Consider the following 17,755-nt stretch of genomic DNA (forward strand, 5'->3'; position numbering starts at 1 on the left):
CCATCCTTCAAAAGAAACTTCAGTAGCTTTTTGACATTATAACAAATATCAGATTCGATTTGTACATCTTGAATATCAATTATTTCATCTTTTAAAAAAAAGTGTAATTTCATTTTTTTTTTCTCACATGCTAAAATTCCAGCCACATCAAATGGGCTGTTTGAAAAGAAGTTGCTGTGGAGCTATTGCCACTACATGTGTGCTGTGATGATGATGATGATGATGATGATGATAATGGCTTAATGCCTGTTTTAGTGCAGAAGACGTATTGTTTTGTCAGTGCTGTGGTGGTCTGATGACTCCAGGATGCAACCTAATGATGTTTAGTCCTTTTTTAAGGACTGCACATGCTGTAGGAGCTTTTTTTTTTTTTTATATCCAAGTACACGCTCTAGCTCACTATGTCTCTGCTTATCTCAATATCCTTCTGCCTACTTCCAGCTGTTATAAAGTTTGACTACTGTGTTCTTTATCTACACTTAAGGCTCTTTTCGATCAGTAAAGTCCAACCAAAACCACACAATGACTAAAGGGGAAAAAAAAATCTTAAAGTATTCATCCACTTTTCACAAAGAATAACACTTTATTTTCTTATTACAGGGTACAGACATTTGCCAAAAATTTGCCTGACATATTACAACACAGTAACATGAGTCCAGATTGTGCAGATTCTTCAATAGCTCTAAAGAAATGGAAGGAAATGTGTTCGTCAAACATCAGAAACAAACGAGGGAAACCCATTTATTGTTCATGCTGTCATTATTCCAGTAGCATAAGCTGGTAGGTAGCGGTGCAGCAGTGCAAAGTTGTTGTTTTTTTTTGTTTTGTTTTGTTTTTGTCGTCTTTTCTTTTCTTTTCTTTTTTTCCCTGCACAAGATCACCTGCCATCTTATCACCTGCAGAACTGAAGCCCATTGTTTAGCCAGAATCCTCTCCTGTGAGGTACTTTTATGGTTGTTCTTAAATTAGATTGATTGACTGGCTTCAGCATTCTTAAGATTAACTGGGGTAAAGAAACAAATAATCCTCACAATTAATTAGAAAAGTCCCAGTTCTGACAAAAGTAGAAGCTGATACAGTAGCTTTGACAACGTTAGGAGGGTCACCACCTCAAACCCTTTAAATCTTCTCTGAAATGTTTCACTTCTTTGGGTTTATGGTAAATAGACTCAGACAATTACACTTTGATAGATGCATCTGGGGTTCAGTGTCATGTTCTAAGATACTTTGACATGCATACTAGAGCAGGATGGGATTGAACCACCAACATTAAGGCTCTTGGGCCACAGCCGCTGCAGGATGAGCTCATCGTTCCTTCAGGCTGGTCAGCATATGGCACATAGAGGTGTCTGTTTGTTCACAGTTCACAAGAATTGAAACTCCTCCAACAGTGTTGGCCAGAATTTAATCAAAGCTGCACACAATTATCACCTAATGGGTCTTCACCAATTTTTTTTATTTTTTTATTTTTTTTATTTTTATTTTTTTTTAAAACCGGTTTCTCTGTGGGGGATGGTGAGAGGGATGAGCAAATAATTCACTGCCGCTTTTTGTTTCCTCCAATGTGTGGCACTTGGACATTACAATCAGTTGTTTTATTTGTTCGTTTATTTTTTAAACACTTTAAAAAGATTATTGACAGAAATGCAAATAATTAATAAGATTCAGCGGCTGGAATGTGGAATCTGCTCTAGAACTGTATTGAACCTGTAGTATGGCTCTTAGCCTCTCTATCTTGGGGAGATTGTGATTCAGGATTTTGGACAGCTAGAGGAAATGCTTGAGTCTCCTCGTCGACCTACACATTCCTCTCACAAAAATGTATGCTGCCATGGAAACGCTAGTAGCAGTTTGGAGCTTTTGGAGAATTTCAAAGAGCAGCTGCTTTGTTACTTATAGCCATATATAACAACATGAAGTAACCTGACCTGTAATTGGAGCAGCAAATTAGTTTGTTATTAAAGTGTCTTGGATTCCCCCACCCCTGTCACTTTTCTTGTGGAAGAACACTTGTTTCATTGCGAGACGAGTGTCTGAAAAAAATAATTGGATTGGACAAACACCTACTCTACATGGCCATCCTGCATTATGTGTTTTGTCACTGGCACAGCATATTCTTGCTATCATTTGCCTTATAAAGAAGCTTTAGTTTAACGGATGCTATTAGCCACTGTTAGGTGTTGAAATAAGAGCAACTTTGATCAAATTTATGCTCTCACAGCTGCACTAATTTCATGTAGACACAGAAGAAGAAAAATTGTTTCCTTTCGTCTTTTTATCTGAGTTTTTAGTCACAGGAGTCTGCTTCACACTTGAGGAGGTAGTTCACCCACAAACCAGCTCAAACACCAAGGAAAATCAATAGAGATAGTGTTTGATTTACGTGATGGGCTCCGTAATCACAGCAGGTAGACATAAAACTAACGGCAGCATGCAGCACACCACTGCAGGAGCTTTACAAATACACATGAACGCTGTATCGAAAACTCATGTGTAAATATGCAAATTAGACACTACAGCGGTAGTGTTCTGTGCCTACACCTTGCTGAGTACATTGTCATTTCATGCTGCGACACTATGGCAAAGAGCTACAGACGACAGTAACAGGTTTCTGCAAGATTGCCGCCAACATCAGCACTTTGCGTTGTTCAGTTGTATTGAAAAACTACACTAATTTAGCATTGCATTCATTCATATGTATGTATATATGGATGTAAAATACACATTTTATTGCATATATTTTTCTTGCTTGTCATGACCGCAGGGTAGTTTGAGTGCTTATCGTTGGATTCAAGGTGAACCAAACTAAGCTGTACACTGTACAGGTTAAAAAAAAAAAAAGACTCAAAACAACAACAAAAAATAAAAACACCAAAAACATCACAGTTAACAGACACAAAATTAAAAACTAGTCATTAAAAAAATTCTACTAAAATATTTATAACGCGTGTGTGTGTGTGAGACAGATTCCCAATTCTGCTTTAGTTTTTGGTATTTGATTGTAATGAAAAGAAGTCTGTCTAAATCTCCTTATGGGCGACCAAATCTCTCTCAATTTATTTTATTTTTTTTTTTTTTTAAATCACTTTAGCTTTGAGATAATTTTTCTACTCCGCAGATGTAGTTGTGATCTTACGATGGCTTAAGCGTTACACCCTCTACAAAATGCCTTGTTTAGATGAGTTGGTGAAATATTGATCAGCCGTCTTGTGATAAAACATACATCCTCTTTATTGCATGAGGGTGTAATCATCGATAACCTTGCGCCTGCCCATTACCAGCCATTTCATTTTATACAAATTCACTCTTCCAGATGCAGCTTCGTACCTTATGCAGATGGTTCTGTATCTGTAAAGGCTAAATGACACGCACATTTTCAGTTAACCTAAGCATGTCAGTAAATTTTCTGGCTCCTGGAGCAATTCTCATTTTCCAGGGTGACACGCAGTGAAACTGAATTAGCATCTTTGATTTACAGTATTGTAAGAATTATGGTGTAAAAGTAGTAATAAATCCATTTCTGTTTTGCCATGCCGTCTTTGACGTAGTTGACATTTGCATTTGTGAACGTACATGCAGGTGTGCGAATGCTGGACGGTGAGGTGACTGACATGGTGGAGGCACAGTCTCTCAGTCTGAATCCCCAGCACATTGACGTCTACAGCGCCAGTTGGGGTCCGGAGGACGACGGCAAAACTGTCGATGGACCGGCCAAACTCGCCAAAGAAGCTTTTATGCGTGGAGTTACAGAGGTGTGTGTTTGTGTGATGCAGAAATTATTTACTGCCTGTGTGTCGCTTCCTTTCAGCAGTCAGTAATTGAACTGTTCAAGCATGAGAGGACACAAGCGGGAAGAACAAAGCGTTTTTTGACCCTGACAATTATGAATAGAAAGGAATGTCCTCTGAAAGCCACCCAGGAAGAAAACTCCTAGAAAATGAAAAGCGGCAGCACTGGCAGAAATCAAATGTTTGTTTGTGTGTTTATGTCCCACCCCCCACCCTCCCCTTTTTGTCTAGTTGAAGGGTACTTATTAAACTCTGAGTTCGTCTTTTATCTTTGCATCTTTTTTAGATAATCAGGTTGTGCTTTCTTTAAGTGTGAATTCAGTGCTTATTTCCCACCTTCCCAAGGTTGTTTTTAAGAATTCCAATTAAATTCCATTAAGTTAGCAGAGCTTTAAATTGCTTAATGACAAGCATTTATAATCAAAAGCTTCCAAACACATGCTTATCTATATGCACATACACGTAGAGGGTTTGTAGAAAAGTAATTTCAGAAACTTTTCTGCCAACATCTAACGACGCGATCTGAATACTAAGCGACCATGCATACCGTCATGTCATCAGCCCTGTTGTTGACTTGTTTTAATGCATGTGACACACTGGGTGTGTGTCAGATATGTGAAATGAACAAGTTAACAGATTAGTAAGTATACAGATCACACCCCGACCTCTCACATCTGCTCGCCATGAATAAACACATCCATCCCGCTAACACCGACTCTTGTTATGGAGCAGTAGGATTCAAAGCATGTGCCATAAAGCTTGATTGGAACTGCTGACACTGACTACTAAGATAATTGCCACAGTGACAGCACTGTCAGATGGTGGTGTGGGTGGTGCATGGCTGGAATTGATCAATGCAGAGAGAGAGACAGTGCCACTCAATACAATAAAGCCGCTCTTAGATGAAAATTATTGCACTTCAAAGGCTGAGAGGTTGGATGATTTATTACAATGAGCTGTTGTCGTATACTGCCTTTCCATATTGAATTGCTGTCATGCGATATTTGGCTCTTTGTAATTTAGTGAGTGACCACCCAGGCCTGTACGTTGGGTTTTAATGGGACTCTTTTTGAAGCGAGCTCTGAAGTGAACTTGCCCCACTATAATTGGGCTTCCTATTAAAGATTGAATGAGATTTTGTTCTTCTGTGGATACTGTTAGTCTTTGGTACACATGGATGAAAGGACATGTGGTTGTCTTTTATTTTCCTGTTTATTTAAATCTATGTTGTGTGTTCTCCAGGGACGCGGTGGTTTAGGCTCCATCTTTGTGTGGGCTTCTGGTAATGGAGGACGGGAGAAGGACAGCTGCAATTGTGACGGCTACACCAACAGCATCTACACGCTTTCCATCAGCAGCTCCACACAGAACGGCAATGTCCCCTGGTACAGCGAGGCTTGCTCTTCCACCCTTGCCACCACCTACAGCTCGGGAAATCTAAACGAGAAGCAGATAGTGAGTTGGCTCTTTCCAGATTTTGCCGCCTGCTGCAAAGGTTGCACAAAAAGTACTAACACACACTGCAAAAATACAGCTCACTACCACCTAAAACATCTGGAACAGTTTAAAATCTGAGAAGCAGGAAGCCTGGAGAACTTAATAAATTGATCATTTTAATGGTTGGAGATAAATTTTAATCTCATTGCGATTAATTCTGAACACAGTACATTAAGCTTTTTCAGCATTCTCATTCTGTACCCTCCATGTGTGAATCACAGCTAGCTTCTTCATTCTTTGCTGCTTTTGTTTCCACTTCTTCACCATTCATTCAGTTTTGGGCCATTAAAATGATTATGAATTGTGACTGGCTGAAACTCCATCTGGCAATCTGTTGCTGCTTAACACTCTAGTCACAAATGCTGTTTCCCTCTTTGTCTCTCACACGTGTGCACACACACAGTTTCTTTCTCTTGCATGCACCCTAGCTGACAGACCAACCGGACGGGCAGATTATGACATCTCCGTGACGTGTGGCTGGTTCCTTAATGCTTCAGTGATGCACTCATTTAATAGTGCTGTCATTCATGAAGCCAGGAATAAAGAGCCGGAGTAGGTGGGAAGAGAGCTCTGGATCTCTGAGGTTATACAGGAATATCTTCACTTGTGTTTTTTTCTTTTTCTTTAAATCACATGTATTCCATCTGTCGCTTTCAAATTAAAGTGAGTTATATGTGAACCTAAGGCTCCTGAATGCATAATGACCATTAAAGTCATTCTTGCAGTGCATTTATTATTCCCTCAGTCTGTTAAAAGATCAGTTTCTGTATGCTCTGCGCTGGTCAGCAGTTTGTGATCCAAGCTGCTTTTGTATCAGCTTCATTCAGTAGCACTGATTGATTTTACCTCCAGAATTATACAATGGTGACTTGGGGTCTTATCACCAGGCAGTGTTTTGTAACCTTTATCTTCCAGCAGATGGTTTTTTTTTTCCTGAGGACAAATACACCACAATTCTTTGTATTCATGTAGCTGCAGAAAATTCTCACCTGGGAGCTGCCCAGTACAACTACAGCAGAGTGCTGGGGGTCATTGAAATGATCTCTGCTAGAGCAGTCCAGTAAAAACAAGACTTGTTCAAAAGAAGCAAAAAATAAGCTTATATGGTTTCTCTGGTTTTATTTTTCTGCTCTACCCATTAGAAGATTTCTCTCTCCCTAGCAAGGATAATAAGTGTAGAAGTGATGGAGGATAAAGGTTTTTACTCATTCGAGGGAAACAAATTCCAATTTATCGGGTTACAAGAGAGTGAAATATCTTGTGAATTTAAAAATAAAATACAGCTGAGATTTGAATACCTTCATTGTCAAGTGATGAGCTACGTAGAATTACATGAAGAAAATAGACAGTTAGAAAATTGCATTAGCTGTTTTCCTTCTAGCAACGCCAAGTGAAATACGAGTTTATGAGAACAAAATGGAAACGTGAGAAAAAGGAGGAGGAATGCTGTGATACTTAAATTCACTGTGTTCATCTTGCTTAGGTGACTACAGATCTCAAATCAAAATGCACGGACTCTCACACAGGCACCTCTGCCTCTGCTCCGCTGGCTGCTGGGATCATCGCTCTTGCCCTTGAGGCCAAGTAAGTGCTTATCGCCATCATTTTTCTGAGTCCGACTAGTCCCCGCTATTCTTTTCAGCTGTACAGCCTTATTCTAGCGTTTAATATCTGCTGGCTTTTGTTTTTGGGGAGGGGGGAAAAATGGCACAAGCTCGTTAGAGATTGCAACAGTTTCTTTCCAAACTCAGATATTGAAGTTTTCAGAATGTCAGAGTAGTTTGTAGAAATGCTCCACTGTTATCTCATGAATTTTTCCAGGCCAAGTTTTTAGATTTTTATTTTTTAAATTCTTCTATTAAATTAAGCTTTTACTGCTGGTGCTGAATGTTTATACATTAGTTCTGCGTGATTATCCCATTTTATGAATTACTTTTTAACCCCTCTGCCACAGATTTCAACTGTGCACTTACAAACAACACCATTTGGATGTGAGCGCTAATCATTCTTATCTAGTCACGCAGCACTAATGGAGAGACGAACACGGACGTCAGAAGAGCGCCGAAAACGAGTAATTAGTCTTGTGGCAAAACAGAGTGAGGTGATGGAAAAAAACTGCAATTAGGAATGAATTTGATGACAAAGTGAGTCAGCAAAGTTATTATCCAAAAAGCCTCATTTTCTCCAAATCCACAATAAGACTAAAAAGCCTGTACGCATTTAATCACAACAGAGAGGCCAGTTGTGACTTCATGTAAGCCCTTTTTGCGTTTGGTAAATACCAACTTGCTTGCCTGCATAAAGATTAATGATGCTTTGGAAAATGTCTCGCAAAGGGCAGAAGAGGACTTGAAATACGTGTCGACTTAAGATTTTATGCAAGCCAAGAAAGAATGTGACTGCTAAATCGCTGTATTCTGAATTCAATCACCTGTCCATCAGCAGCTTAAGACTATAGGATGATGTCGTTTCAGTGGCTCAACTTGAATTTTAAGCCAAACTTACCATATGTGTTGCTGTTTGTGTGCTGTCTGTCTCTTTCTGTGTGTGTGTGTGTGTCTGCGTGTGCTTGCACGTACACGTGTTCTAGTAAAAACCTGACCTGGAGGGACATGCAACATCTGGTTGTACGAACTTCTCAACCTGCCCACCTGCTCACCAATGACTGGAGAACCAATGGAGTCGGGCGCAAAGGTACAGCAGCTCCTTTCAAGTTTTCATCAACCCTCTGCAGTTTGCAGATGCCTGCGAGGCTCATTATTAGTGTGCATCACATAAACCAGATTTAACTGGACAGAGGTTGAAATGCACACCAGCTGGGAGAGCCAGGATGCCGGCTAATGTTTCCTCTTGCTTTCTACAGTCAGCCACTCGTACGGATATGGTCTACTTGATGCCGGTGGTATCGTGTCCATGGCAAAAACGTGGACCAATGTGGGACCACAACGAAAATGCGTCATCACCATGGTCAGCGAGCCAAGGTTAGTACACCGGAGGCTCATTAATACCGCTCGTTTATCTCAGCACCCTGATCACAAGAAACTGTTAAGGTGACGCAAAGAGGGGCAACACACTGCAACAGACACACAAACACGTGTACATAAACACAACAGAAATTATAGATATGTTTGCATTTAAGAACACAATTTCAGGAGATTCTCACAGTACAAACAAATAGAATACACTGAGCACAAGCAGCCTGTGTGAGTTTGCTTAGGTTTTAATTAATATTGAGTCTCGGACACATGTCACAAAACAATGAAAAACTGCAGTGTGTCCCAGCTCGGTTCACGCGTCTCCTCCATGTAGTCTGGGATACTTGCAGCACGTTCTTGAATTTGCTTATGTTGTATCTTCAGCACCGTGGTTTGTGATTGAATTGTGTTTTCTTAATTTGGTTGTTTTGTTTATTCGCATGTGTTTTCGTGAGACGCACTGTATTGGTCTCCCATGGCCACTGTGGTCTGCACACGTTACAGCTGTCAATTTTCTAAAAACAACTTATTTGTTTAAATTGCTTTGACTAAAACCCACACAGCCTAGTTATTAAACTAAGTCATATGTGTCTCTGGAGGAAATTATCTCATTGGATTAGAGAAAATTGATGCTTCAGTGTTTTTGGAGCTTGACCCATATTATGGACCAAAAAACCCCCCAGCCCCAGTTATACTAATTACTAAATATTCTAATTATTTGTAATCATGTATGCAATTATGAACACTATTTTAATAGCTAAAGTTTGAAGAGGTAAATGTTAAAAGCAAAGAAAAAGAAGGGTAGAGCAATAACGGCATTAAAAGAGAATGCACCAAATATCCATCAAAGACAGCTTGTTTATTTCTAGCCGCTTTGTTCTTTGACTTCAAACATTCGTTAAATACTATGATAAGAAGCCTACATTTTTCAGAAATGGCAAGTTAAGAGTAATGAAAACAGAAATCAACATTAAATTGGTAACTCATAACAAAACAAAGGTTTTGGAGATGCTTGTGACTTGAGACTGAGCTGTCAAGCTTCGGCGCAGCGACACATCGTGTCTTCATCATGTTGGCTTTGGGCGCCTGTTGAAATGCCTGTCATTTTGTGTGCGTGAGACTCAAACTTGAGACAAAACACTTAAAAGAAAGATAATAGTTTGTCAATTCATGTGTACCTCTCGCTGTTGAAACTATATATTTCTTCCTAGCCATTTTATTCCTCCTTCTGCTGGTGTCTCAGTCTAAATCCAGTCAGACATCGCCTCTTCATTATGCGCTGCCTGTCACTTCCCTTGCTGGCTTTGAGGTTCCTCTCTTTTACTGGAGCTATGAGACGCTCAGAGCAGATGGTTTGAGCGTCTGGGAACAGCAGTCAAGGCAGGTTATTCAATTTACATTTTAGGTGTTTAGCTGACGTATTTATCAAGACTGTCTTGTAATAAGTGAGCAGGCAGGGTTTCAGTATCTTTCTCACTGTCAGTTACTTTCACTCATTACCTCTGACAGAGTCATGACCGCATGCTTACTGAGCCCATATTACGCTCATTTACCGGCTCATAATTGTATTTTGTGTTCTGCTAGCATACTTTTACATGCTTTTATATTCAGTAACACATCAGTTTCCTGACACGGCGTATATTACACCAGAATACACTCAACAGATGCTCCATTTGAACCCTTTATCACCCGAGTATCAAAGAGGCCGCTTGGTAAGATTTTAATTGTCAACTTTCAGAACCCGTTTGAATTTTTTCTGTAACCCAAAATGGTTGTGGAGTTACAGTAATGTGAGGCACACATAGTTAAATCTGGGTGAGGCTGATTTTTCTGTCTGTGCAGACAGCTGTCCCGTGTGATTGCCTTGTGCTATCATGATGCAGTGAATATCTCTGTGTCTTTGTCTGAAACTGTTTGAATTTTGTCTACAGTCTAAACTGTAACGGTGTCACATTCATTTAAAGAGGGCTTGTAAAAAATTTTTTTTTAAAAAGGCCCCAATCTAACTAAGCTTAAATTGCTCTGATTGGTCAACTGGGTGAACAAATGGGACTGAGTGGTTATATCCATTAACTCCTGTCCTGTGAGTTTGTTATTTTAGGATTATAGGTAGTAAGTATAAACAAGAGTTTAGCTGTATGAATTCGAACTGTAAGTAGACCTGGCTCAAGGAGAGACTCCCGCATTAGACAAAACATGATGTTTTAACATTTTTAGGAATAACCTGAGTTACTAGTTCACATGTGTACTGTCAGGGAAACACTGGCTTTTTAAAAAAAAAAAAAAAAAGCCAGCATGGTGAATATGATACCATGAAAACACAGTAACTCGCACCTCGTCCTTGTTTCAAATCGGTTCAATTTCTGATTGGCCATTTAAACATTTCAGCATAGTTCATCAAGGCAAAGTTATAGCTCTGCAGTGCTTAAACACATTTTTGAGGACTTTTCTATCAAAATAACACTCCTCTGCCTTGTCCTGAGCTCCATAGATACCACGACTGAGATATTTTAGAGTTGGAGTTACTTAAAAGAGTTGACTGATGTAGATTCCTGAAGAAAAACCAGCCAGTGGTTCAGAAGCAATGTTTTCTCTTTGGGAGGGCTGTGTAACTATGCAGGCTTTTTACATGCACAAAAAAGCTGGAACACATTTGTCATTTTATGATGATTTTATGATTATATTAAGTCCAACAATACTGCACAATTATTATATTTAAAGACCAAAGTGAATTATTATAACCATAATTACAGTAACATTAGGCCATTTACTTTTGTAGCCGTGAGATGGGGAATTAGGCTTTGAGTGACACGAGCAGACAGAAAAGCTCCTGTATGCCTGACTGAATGAGGCAGGCTTTGTTGCAAATGTGTGTCAATGTACTGTAAGAACACTGAATGTGATCAATGTGTGCCCATTTCCTTCACACCAAAGTTGATGCAAATTACTACCAGGTCTGCAAAATCTTTTGCAAATAAAAACTGTATGGCATCAGTTAAAAGCTCTCGCATAGTTTTTAAAAAGTGATTTATGATTTGGAAACATCCCTTTTTGTTTTTCCTAGATTTTGCCAAACGCATGGGAATGCTTCAAGTTTGGCTTACACATGTGGTGTTTGTTCAAAAGCTTTATGCACAACGAATTGAAATGAGCACGTCTGTGCTGGAGGGATAGTTTTGATTCTGCACATGTTGATTGGTTGACTTTTAGGACTTTTTGCGTAACCCACTTTGCGCACTTAAAAAGACAGCCAATTAAATTGTAAACAAAATGTTTCCAAAGGTGGTTTAATGCTACAGACAGACTTGGGATAAGTGGTTGAAAACATGGCGTGGCCAAATAATTGCAACCATGTGCAATAAATGTGCAGTCTCAATGCCTTTAGGATTGTTGCTTAGATCACGTCTTTGACCACTTAGTCAGTTGCCATCTGTAAAGCAATCTTGATGCATCAAAACGATGATAAAACTGCAATAAGATTGTGTCGGTCTTCAGTTAGCAGTTGAATGGAGATGAACTGGAACTTGCATGCAGTCTGTTTGTGATTTGCTGTAATAAATTGGTGAGATTGCAAATCTGCTTTTGTCGGCATAGACAGAAATTCATATTAACTACTTGCATTCAGAGTCCAGCCATAACCTTATAGGCTTAAAATAGAACCAACCGTACTGTTCATAGCAATATACCCAGAATACAAGCAGCTGACGACCAGATGAGTTGAGTTCCCTGTTCTAAGGAGAGCGCTCTAGGATGAGTTGTGCTCATTGGTGCACATTGAGTCAGATTCATTGACTGACTGATGAATTTAATTTGCATTTGCATTTATAAATTAGACTGCAAATATTTGCAGACCTTTGCCAGCCTGTCTGAAAGTGATTGTTGAAAAACCAACGTGCAAAAAAGTAAGGATTTATGTAACAGTTATTATGACAAATTGGAATCAGGCAACATATGAAGTAAGAAAAAAAACTGATTTTTATTTAACTAGCTCTTGATAAAAGGGGAAAGGGAGAGTAAGGTGTAGCTTCTCATTTACTTGATCTTTCACACTAAATGGCAGATTGATGGTTAGGTTTGCAGCTTTTTCTTCTTCTTCTTTTTTTTTTTTTTTTTTTAAATTATTTATTTTTGTCTGAGTGTGCTTGTAAAAGCAGATTCTATGTTTCCAGTACTGCCACAAATTTAGCTGCTTCCAGACCCTAAATCACAGTCGCTTGTGCTGCAGCAGTCAACTGCCAATGATAAATCAACCTCAACAGCTCTCGGTATAAATTTCCATTTCTCTAAGATTTTCTGTCCCCACCTCGAGAAACCATGAAATACGTTTTGCAAGCATGCTTAAATGCTGCGTGGCTGTCAATTTGCATTATAATATTATCATGGGCAGTTACTATATGACTCATTGGCATCTGAATAGTGCAGAAAATTAACCTTTTACATGACTTTCCCCATGTGAGGCTGCTTTAAAGGTCAAAGGTGTTTACTGTATGCTGCCCTTTCAGTGCATCCTGAAAAATGTGACTCATCCTAAACCTGAAGGGACTCCGTCTGGATGCAGTTTAATGATCATCTTGTCTATAATTTGGGCACATCTGTGCCACTAAAACCCTGCACCTTCCTCCTCTGAACTGTTGTGGATGCGTATAATCTCCTAAGCGGATTTTGGAGGGGGGGGAGGAAAAAAGAGGTGTGTTTACTTCCACAGAGGATAGGGGTGCTACAGGTCGAGACACTAATCCTGTTCAAGGCTTGAAACGAATCACCTTTTGTTGGCTTTCAGTGTCCAAGAGCAAAATGTGGTACGCTTAGTAATAAGCCACTAATAATTCCACTGACACACAATCCGTAAGTAATGTCCATCACTGACTTAATCTGTCGGTTAACAGGAACATTGGCAGCCATTTATATATTAACAAGAGTGTGGATGGCTGCATGGGGACAGACAGTCATGTGACCTCATTAGAGCACGTCCAGGCCCGGCTCACTCTGTCCTACAACCGGAGGGGAAACCTGGCAATCCACCTCATTAGTCCTGCTGGCACACGCTCCACACTGCTCCACCCCAGGTAAAAAATGCACAACTACACAAACATGGTGATCTACAGTGCGTGCTGGTAATCACAAATTCTTCCTTACGCTCCCGCTTGTTTTCCTGCAGGCCTCATGACTACTCATCAGAGGGGTTTAATGACTGGGCTTTCATGACCACCCACTCTTGGGATGAGGACCCTACTGGGGCGTGGATGCTTGAAATTGAGAATGTGGCGGGTGCCAGTGACTATGGTAAAGCAGTTTTGTTATTACATAAAGATAATATACACCAGTTACCCACATCGTTACAACCACCTGGTAAATAATAGCTCTCCTTGTGCCATCCAGCTGCTCAGACTCATCGGGGCATGGACAGGGCACTTCTGAGGCCTTCCTGTTGTGTCTGGCTTCACAGTGACGGTCCTGTAGGTTGCAGTTTAGTCCCATCATGAACTGATTTTACTCCTTCTAAATTTTAAAATTGCTTAATTAAAACTGAGGTCCAAGATTGTTGGAAGCCAGGTCAACACCTTGTGCTCTTTGACATTTTCCAAGCTCTTCCTGGGCTTTTAAATTTTATCAGTAGGGCACATTGTCGTCCTCCCCCTCACATGCTGTTGGGGATGGTGCTCTAAAGGTTGGGTAAACTTGGTATGCAGCAATCATGGGTGTGTGATATGTGCCAAAGTAACATCCAGCAGAACATTATATTGTATTACGATAATTGCTTCTCCTGGTTTAAATGTTGCGACTGATCATTGTGCAATGATTGATCGCTTCCAGGCTTTATCTAATTTAGTATCAGTTTATCTTCCCTCTTTATCTGGAAAATGCTGATGATCGAAGATCCTCAGAGTCCACATTGAATGTTTTCAACAGTCTGAAACCTAAGCGAGGTCACCACTAGGTCACCAGAATGACCCTGAATGACATTACTTGAGTGTTATTTAATGTAACCTTTTAATCTGTTGGGCCTACAGTCCAGCTCAAGGGTTGAAGGGTCAGTGCCAAGAGATTAGAGATCAAGTGGCTTCTGTGTCCAAAGTGTTGTTGCTATTTTTATACTAGTTGACTGTATGGCTGTGCAGACTTTTTTCCTTATTGCAGGAAGGATGACAAATTCTTCAGTGTTTATGGTTGGCCGTGGATCATCACACAAAGCAGGTCCACCCACAGCACCATATTCAGCCAAAATACTTAAGAAAAAAAGATCTAGATTCAAGTCTCACGCCTCCCTCCTCAGTAAGGAGTGATTTACTAAAGTGGAACCTCTCATGAGGCCCCACACTTCAATGATTTTTGAGAGATGTGCTCTTTATAACTTGTTAGGCACAGAGTGAAATCATGCTGTCTTTAAATTTGCAGCCCATATCAAGGAGCAATTTTCTGTCACTTTATGCAGAAAATCCAAGAGTCTAATAGGAGATGAGGATACATTTACAAAAACCACCCAAGGGAGTGCTGGAGCCTTGCTAGGCTTGACAGGCCTACTTTTTTCACCCCCCCACAGTTAATTTTAGTTTTTCATCTGTCTCTCCGCCCAGGCACTCTGACCCAGTTCATCCTGGTGCTGTATGGCACCAGCTCAACAACTTCCAGCTCCTCTGAAAAGTCTCAGCCTGGCAATGACAGCTGCAAGACGTTGGATCTGAGGCAGATATGCATTGGTAAGACTGTTGTCTCTGCTTTGCTCCTCACGGGTCCTTTCAGCCACAGTAGAGGAGAAGTGTAGTTTTATGTTAAGGTGTTACACTTGAACTAGCCCGTTCATGACATATGATCTCGGCTGCATCCATTTGCCTTTTGTCTGTATTTCTATGCAAACTTGTCTATGCACAACTCCATTGTGTAGCCTTATTATTTGCATAAAATTTAATATAAGAGCTGGTTTCTGCTCAGACTTACGTTTACTCCACGTCTCTTTTTAATAATCTTATTTAAAATAAACGTAATCCTTCTACTGTGTTCTGCCGAGTCCAACTAGTGCTATAGGCAAGGTCTAAACATGCCACTGAGCACCAAGGCAGTGTGAAGTACATGTTTCCTGAAACAGTGCCAGTCTGACCCCTACAGGCTTTCAGTGGTACTTGCATGCTTATAAACAGGGTGAGTGCAATGTAGTTATCATGTATGCGATTATCATGTGTTGTCATATCCATGTGTCATATGGCACTGGGTGTGCTATGTCTCAGGGCTCAAAACTATAATTCTGTTTTTGAACAAGCTGACAAGATGCAGCAGGAAGCGAAAATTTCCTCCTTCTGTTGGGTCTCCTGTTTTCAGCTCTATTACCCTCACTGCTGTCTGTTAATTGTCACTACAGGCGATGGTCTGCATCTGAACTTGGTGCCTATGGAAATGTGTCTTGTTTAAGCGTGCTGCACTCAGCATAGACATGTAAAGATTTAGTAAATGAAAGCAGCTCTAGTAAAAGTGTAAGAGCAAAACAAAAAAATTGCCTTGAAACAGAGAGGGCAGGCACAGCCTTGTTAAATGTGCTCTCTGTGCTTTCACAGGGCACCTGGTTCTGTTTTTTGGTTGTGTGACTCATATGAAGAGCTGAAAGGTGCAGAGGTTCATTTCTATTTCTCTATGTGTTACAGAGTGCAATGCAGGCTACTACCTCTTTCAGCAGGGCTGTGTGAAAGAATGTCCAGCAGGCTTCTCGGTGGGCTCCCAGCCTCTCAACTACACAGTGGGAAACTTTATGGAACCAGCTTCCGTCCCAGCCTGCCTGCCCTGCCCACAGCCCTGCCTGACCTGCAGCAGCCTCAGCCCTCGGTCCTGTCTGTCCTGCCCCCCGCACAGCTCCCTGGACCCCAACTCTGGCACCTGCCTGCATCTTAATCAGTACATGCGCGAGTCCCCTGATAGCTTCATGGTAGGGTCAAGTAACCAGAGATCGCCGCTAGATTCAGGCTCCCGACTCCCCATAACCATTGCTGTGCTCAGCTGCATGGCCATCATCGCCACTTTCGCTGGCATCTTCCTGATGCTGCAGCTGCGCTCCGGCGCGCTCATCAAGTTGCCCTCTCTGGAGGCTGGCAGTGGTCTCGGGGGCACCTTCAGTCTCGGCGGAAATAGGGTGGTGTCGTACCGTGGCATCCCAACAGTGTGGGGGGAGGAAGGGGTAGATACAGACTCGGAAAACGAAGAGTTTGACGTCCAAAATGAGAGGACTGCCTTTATCAAAACACAAAGTGCTCTTTAATGCCTCCTCCACGTCCCTCCCTCTCTCCTGCTTTTAAAATCCTCACACCACCATTTGTCTGATAATTCAGGGCTGTGGTGACTGTCTCCTCTCACAGTCTTTTTCTGGTTTAATCTCCAGTTCATTTTCTTTTTCTGTCCTATCGGATTCTCATCTGAGTTCTGTTTCGGGATCTGGTCGCTCCGCTGTGCTGTGGGAGACCTGATGGGAAGCTGTTGTCTCTCAGAGCTCGGGATGGCCTAAGCTTTGCTCTGTTCACACTTGGGCGCTTTTCTATTAAACTGGCTCTCTCCCTCCCCTTGCCCTCAATCACTAACAGTGTCTGTCTGTGCAGAGTCCATTTTCCCCTCCAGCTCCTTTTTGTTACAGTAAACAAATGATTATTATTTGCTTTCTTCCTCTTTTTTTTTTTCTCCTCCCACTGTGTCGTTTAGTCTCAGTGCAGTAGCCAGATGAGATTGCGTGTATGTGTGTGTCTGTGCATGTATGCGTGTGCATCTCTAAATCATTGTGTGAATGTGAGCGTGTAAATCTAATGAACAGTGAACAGTGCAGAGAAGCTTAAGCGGGTCCTGTCATATTTAGTGCTTTAACTAAAACGTGATGGCCAAAAATTGTATTATGAACCATGAAATCCAATTTGAAAATATTTATTCTCTCTGAAGTGTCATTTAATGACCTCGCTGTCTATAATCTGTTGACAAATACAATGCTCTCTAGTTATTTACATTTTTAAAGTGCATTTTCAAGATCAAACAAATCTAAAGCGTAGCAGTTGATGAGAAAATATCCAGACTTCAATGGTTTATAATCCATCAGCAGTCAGATGTACAATGCAGACCTTTCAGGATATGCCATCTCTGCAGTGTCTCTCTCTCTATGACAGGACAATTGCAGTATCTACTGAAGATACAATTCTTATTTCATGCAGTCACTTTTAAGCCAGTACAGTTATTGTTCCTGTTATGTGAAAAGGTTTCTCCCAGCTCTGAAAGAACAAACTGTGAGTCATTCAGCGAGCAAAGCCTCCTTCAGCCTTTTGGGATTCCAGCTGAACTTATTCCTGTTTTGGAAGCTATAAATTCTCCTGTGCTCGTAACCTCCCCCAACCATTACATGGAAGGGTATCAAAACAAAAAAGAAAAAGGAAATTATAAGAAAACAACACACACACACACACACACACACACACACACACACACACACACACACACACACACACACACACACACACACACACACACACACACACA

General features: G+C 40.9%; 1 protein-coding gene across 4 annotated transcripts in view; it reads left to right on the top strand.

Annotated features, from left to right (window-relative positions):
• furina (furin (paired basic amino acid cleaving enzyme) a) overlaps window positions 1-16,912 on the top strand; it is an 80,406-nt gene extending 63,494 nt beyond the window's left edge. For all 4 annotated transcript variants that reach the window (XM_005915199.3, XM_005915202.3, XM_005915201.3 and 1 more), the window contains exons 8-16: window positions 3,580-3,752; window positions 5,031-5,243; window positions 6,769-6,869; window positions 7,876-7,979; window positions 8,149-8,266; window positions 13,147-13,326; window positions 13,419-13,543; window positions 14,836-14,958; window positions 15,895-16,912. In XM_005915199.3, the coding sequence (XP_005915261.1) occupies window positions 3,580-3,752; window positions 5,031-5,243; window positions 6,769-6,869; window positions 7,876-7,979; window positions 8,149-8,266; window positions 13,147-13,326; window positions 13,419-13,543; window positions 14,836-14,958; window positions 15,895-16,502 (1,745 nt within the window). In that variant the 3' untranslated portion in view covers window positions 16,503-16,912. The remainder of the gene's footprint in view (window positions 1-3,579; window positions 3,753-5,030; window positions 5,244-6,768; window positions 6,870-7,875; window positions 7,980-8,148; window positions 8,267-13,146; window positions 13,327-13,418; window positions 13,544-14,835; window positions 14,959-15,894) is intronic.
• Window positions 16,913-17,755: the final 843 nt, after the last annotated feature.

This window comes from Haplochromis burtoni, unplaced genomic scaffold (genome assembly GCF_018398535.1).
Source record: "Haplochromis burtoni strain Fernald_Lab_line unplaced genomic scaffold, NCSU_Asbu1 Contig_11, whole genome shotgun sequence".
In the NCBI taxonomy this organism is placed as follows: domain Eukaryota; kingdom Metazoa; phylum Chordata; class Actinopteri; order Cichliformes; family Cichlidae; genus Haplochromis; species Haplochromis burtoni.